Raw genomic sequence first — 5,401 nt, 5'->3', positions numbered from 1 at the left:
GGGCTTGTCAACACATGCACGCCCCAACAGATGAACACTGGTCCCTTGTCAAGCGTATCCTACGCTACCTCAAAAGCACAAAGAGTCATGGTCTTCTGATTGACAAGAGGCCCAGCTCCCATCTTCAGGCCTATTCGGATGCTGACTGGGCTGGTGACAGCATTGATCGCCGATCCACAGGGGGTTTCACCATTTTTCTTGGCAGTAACTTACTATCTTGGTCCTCTCGTAAGCAGCATATGGTGGCTTGCTCTTCGACAGAGGCCGAATATAAAGCAGTGGCTGATGCCACAGTCGAGTTGACATGGCTGATGGCCTTATTCAAAGAACTCGGAGTTTCAATACCGCACCCTCCCACCCTATGGTGTGACAATATTGGGGCCACATACCTCTCAGCCAATCCTGTGTTTCATGCCCGCACGAAACACATTGAGATAGACTATCACTTCGTCCGCAAAAAGGTCGCTCGCCGAGAAATCTCAGTTCAGTTCATTTCGACAACAGACCAATTAGCTGACATTTTCACCAAAGGTTTATCCTCAACCCGGTTCGGGTTCCTTAGTGACAAGCTAAAGATCCGACCCATCGAATCCTCAGCTTGAGGGGGTGTATCAGCCGAATATAGCAAAGCCACAAATGGCAAGCTATATTCGGTCCAGCCTTGAGTATTTTCCTTCCTAGGACCTTCCTTTGATGGAGAGCACAATTACAGCAATTGTATAACCAGCAGAATCTTCCTATTATTGTATGTACCTTTGTATAGCAAGACAATAGCTATATCCTTCTCAGTTGATCGTGTATAAATAACACACTGTAAACTCTTGTAATCTCAGTGAATATCAATATAATATTACAGTTATTCTCTCAAGCTATCAGTGTCAAAGTCAATTGCTAGGCCTTCGAATAGTCTTTTATGATTCCAGCATTTTTGGATGGAGCACCCCAATTTCTTGCGTGAAGTTGGAACCTCGTGGAAGGGCTGGATTCGTGGCTCTCCGCTCTATGTGTTGGCCCCAAAATTGAAGAGACTCAAACCCACTCTGAGAGCTTGGGCTAGGGAAAATTTTCCCAACTTTAAAGTGCAGATTCGATCAACCAAAAGTGAGTTGGAAGCGGTTCAAGATGAAATTGACAGATCTAGAATGAATGATCAGTTGTTTTCTCAGGAGGCTGATGCAAAAACGACTTACTCTAAAGCTTTAGAGAACTATGAAAAGTTGTGGGCAGAAAAATCCAGATTGAAAAGGAAAAATTTTGGAGACAGATGCAGTAAATACTTCCATCTTTCTACAAAAATGAGACGGGTAAGAAATACTATTCGTACTCTAAAAAAGGCTGATGGGGAGGTTCTTGTAGACCAGGATCAGATTAAAAATCACGTGGTGGAATTTTATGAGAATTTTAATAAGGCGGTGGAGCAACAGGGCTGGTTGGACATGGAATGGTGCCATTAAGATGTCCAAACAAATTTTGCCCATCCAGAAAGGACTCTATATTTGAGTTTGATAGAAAAGAATCTTGGATCTGAGCTTGTTGGAGATATATGATGTGTTTGGTGTAGAGAGAGGGAGGCACTCCCATCAAGAGGAGGATTACCAGCCGCGGCATTAGAGGTGGCTGAAGATAGGTCGTCTCCCATGAGAAAGAAGAAGAATAGGAAAAAAAAGGAATAAATGCTCGATGGAGCTATGAGGCTTTGTATACCATAGTGAACAGAATAATTTTCCTTCATTTTGATTTCTCTCAAAGAGAGATTATATATACAATACAAAGAATAAAATCCTAGTTAATCTAAAGTAGGAAACAAATATTGGGGAATTACAAAAAGTTTTGACTTTACATGCATATGGGGTTCTATATATAAGAGGAAGTTTTATTATCACATGTGATAATAAACTGAGAAAGGTAACAAAGATCACACGGCTGGGTTTCTCTCAATACTTAATGATTGCCAGGAAATTTCAATTCCCATGGTCTCCCCGACCAAATCAGATATTTGTGAGGTTCACTGGTGTAAGCCAATGGAGAGTTGGATTAAGGTAAATGTGGATGGATGCTCTCTTGGGAATCTTGGTATGGGACATCCAAGGTAGACCAAGATACTGAAAAACTGATTAGTATTCATTGTGTTGTTTTTGTGAGTTTGTTTGATTTTGTCTGTTGATGACAATATTGAAGGTAGAATTCCCTTTTTAAAGTGGTTTTTTTGTAATCATCTCGGTATGACAATATATGTAAACTTTTGTATTTTCTTTTACCTATGATACAATTGCTGACTTTTAGAAAAAAAAACTAAGAGAGAGGGAAACAATTCAAAGTAGAATACAACAAAATCCTGTAGAGGGGGAAACAACTCAAAAGGAAATACATCAAAATCAAAAGGGGGGAGAAACAAGAAAACAGCACCAAATCCCTATCAATTGCTGGCTTGATTTCTGGCCAAATTATTTTTATTTTACAAAGGGCTGCTTCTTATTAGCTACAAGCACCAGAGCCAAATCCCAGATTTCCACCTGCCACATCATAAACCCCCTCAAATGTATGTTGTTGCATATTTCCAAGGATCTGCAGATCGGTATCAGCGTTGTTTCCAATAAAAGCCAAGCAATATTGAGTTGAGCTTGCTTGAACTAGAATCCCAGACTTATCAATATTCAAGTTAGTACCTCCACTAAAATGCAATACTATGGTTGGTACTATTACTGTAGTGTATCCAGACAAGTCATAGCATGTGTGGAATTCTGAATACGATGATGCAGTGGTGTACTGGGACATTGCTTGACGAAATGCTGACCTAAGAGCTGAATAGGCTGCTGGTGCCAACCGAGTGATGACAGTTCCAGAGTCTATAATTGTTCCTGAAGTTGTAAAAACTGATTCTGCAATAGATAAATCTTGCCCTCCAACACTTATGCCTGTCATATTTAAGAAATAGAACGACAGGTAGTTCGAATCTGTTAGTAGTGGAGTGTATTGAGCATTAGAAGAGGAGGAACCGGCTTGGCTACCAAATGCAAGAAAACCAGTGGAGCTGGTTGATGATGGAAGGCAATAGGAGAAAAGCTTTCCATACGTTTGAGCAGTCTATGATACCATTGAGATCTCATTGCGGCCGAGGCCAAGTAATCCATCTGTAGTACCAAATAGGCCTTGGTTGTTTTGACCACACCCGAATTCAAAATTGGGGAAGACATCAGAGGAAGATAGTGTTAGTGTATCGGTTACAAAGTCCCCTTGAGAGTAGGATCTGTCACCATATGTGACCTAGTAGAGGCAATTGGTGGTGTAGGATGACTGTGCATAGCCCGCTGAATTCAGTTGTGAGCATGCATCGGAGTCACATGGGATGTTGGAATAGGTGGAGGAAGCAGAGGAGTTGAAGTAGGGATCATGTTGCGAATAACATTGGATGGCGCATGGTTCGCATTGGATCCAAGTAAGATCACTACCTGTATCAAATTCTAATATGAAATTTTGCTCAGGTGTTCCAAATCCAATCTTCACAACGAAGTTTCCAGTCCCTAGGGAATCGTAGAGTTGGCAGGAAGTTTTATTGTAGAACCTGCTACCGATGATTGTTGGTTGGAGATTTTAGAATTGATGTACTTGACTCGGGTTTGGTCGTTGATGAGAATCTGGCGAAGACTAGGGATTCTTGATTTTCCTTCCTTCAATGGTGAGCAAGGTCCATATTTGTGAGTTACATGCACTAGCCTGCTTAAGTCCTCAGAACCTGGAAGCATCGATCGAGAATGTAACCATTGTTAATATTAATTTCCTTGTCATCAAGCCATCAACCAAAGTTCACTGACTTTTTGAGTGTTAAGCTACCAATCTCCTTTCGGGAGTGCCAGGCTACATGACACAAAGGGGTCGAAATGTTAAATTCTACCTTGTCGATGTGCCGCACATGCTCTCATTGGCCCCTACACTAGCATGAGGGCCAATGAGAGTGCATAGGAGCATCAACATGGATGAGATTTTTTATTTCATTGGGGGTAAGTTGGTATTTTTGCATGCTCCTATGTTTAGGTGTTGGAGTGACGTGACCAGACAACATTCTTTTTCCCTTCAAAATTTTTTAGAAAATGTTACTTTCCATTGAGCGAAACAAAATGTATTTTGCAAAAAATTCTAGAAAGGTCAAATGAAATCTTTACCCTCATCAGAAGCACATGTTCATTAAAGTATTTAGCATGAAATGTATTTCTTCCTAAATAGATGAAATAGCTCCTAAGCTATTACATAAAAAGGTGCAAAAGTTATACCAAACACCTTCCAAAACTGAAATCACCCTCTGAAATATTTTTTGAAATCATACCCAAGAAAAATTTAGAGTACTGGTTTGTAAAAATTGGATCAAAGATTGACAATAGAAATGGATGAAAATAGTCCTCTTTCCAAAATAATTTTCCAGTAACCAAATGCATAAGAACAGATTTTTTTTATATTGAAACGTTACTGTCTCATCCACCCATATGAACACAAACATAAAGTTGAAAGAAATCACTTTTGGCTGGAGTAGAACAAACATCGGCGTGCATCAAGGAGCTAAGTGAAATGACATGAGTCTGGTGTTGAAGATTCGTCGTCATTTTTGCGAATCTATACGCCTCTACCTTCTCTAAAGAACAACCAGCAAAGAGAAACAAAGGAAGAACAATTGAAAGAAGAAGGGACAGGAAGGAGTAGTTAATGGCCATGGATATGATGGGTATTGGGTTCTCTAAGACAAATATTTCACTTTCCCACAACCCTATAGCTTCTACCAATAACCCAATCTTCAAGGTCTATATATAGAGGGAAGAAGGATCTACATCTTTTTATTTTGTGGAAAATCCTTTCTCAACCAAGACTGACTCATTCCTCGGTCTTAGTCTTTCTTTTTTTCTTTTATCCTTTTATCCTTTTATTTTTTATTTTTTATTTTTTATTTTTTTTATTTTTTTTTTTATAGGCATCGGTCTAGTCTTATTCCTCACCACTTGTACAGTCCAATTATTTGATAGACAAACTTTCGATTACGTTGGAGTTATATATATATATATATATATGGAACTTATATGGATGATTCCAAACACGTTTTAAGAACCTTCTGTTGTACATTTCACAGAAACTTCTTTGAAGTGAGAAGTGAGAACTGCTCTCTCTCTCTCTCTCTCTCTATATATATATATATATATATATATTATATATAAAGCAAGCGGTCAAACAAGAGGAAGTGGATAGCCATTTTGAGGAAGTGGGGAGTCTTTTCTAGAGAGTGAAATCTAGTTTTGTTAGGAATCTTGCTGTTCCAATCCTAGATGATATTAGGAATCTCTTCTTATCTTTTGATGTATGCTCTTTATATCTATTCCAAGGTAAATCAACTCCATAGATGATATCTTGGCCAGGAAGG

The 5,401-nt window shown here is 39.3% G+C and overlaps 1 protein-coding gene across 1 annotated transcript; it reads right to left on the bottom strand.

The window, feature by feature from the left end:
* Positions 1-2,432: 2,432 nt before the first annotated feature.
* Positions 2,433-3,690, bottom strand: LOC122671816 (aspartyl protease family protein At5g10770-like). The gene has a single exon (XM_043869263.1). The coding sequence runs from the start codon at positions 2,920-2,922 to the stop codon at positions 2,476-2,478; it is 447 nt and encodes a 148-aa protein (XP_043725198.1). The 5' UTR covers positions 2,923-3,690; the 3' UTR covers positions 2,433-2,475.
* Positions 3,691-5,401: the final 1,711 nt, after the last annotated feature.

The sequence above is a fragment of the Telopea speciosissima genome, chromosome 8, assembly GCF_018873765.1.
Source record: "Telopea speciosissima isolate NSW1024214 ecotype Mountain lineage chromosome 8, Tspe_v1, whole genome shotgun sequence".
Classification (NCBI taxonomy): domain Eukaryota; kingdom Viridiplantae; phylum Streptophyta; class Magnoliopsida; order Proteales; family Proteaceae; genus Telopea; species Telopea speciosissima.
The sequence above is the reverse complement of the archived record's forward strand: the minus strand, read 5'-3'. Positions and strand labels throughout refer to the sequence as shown.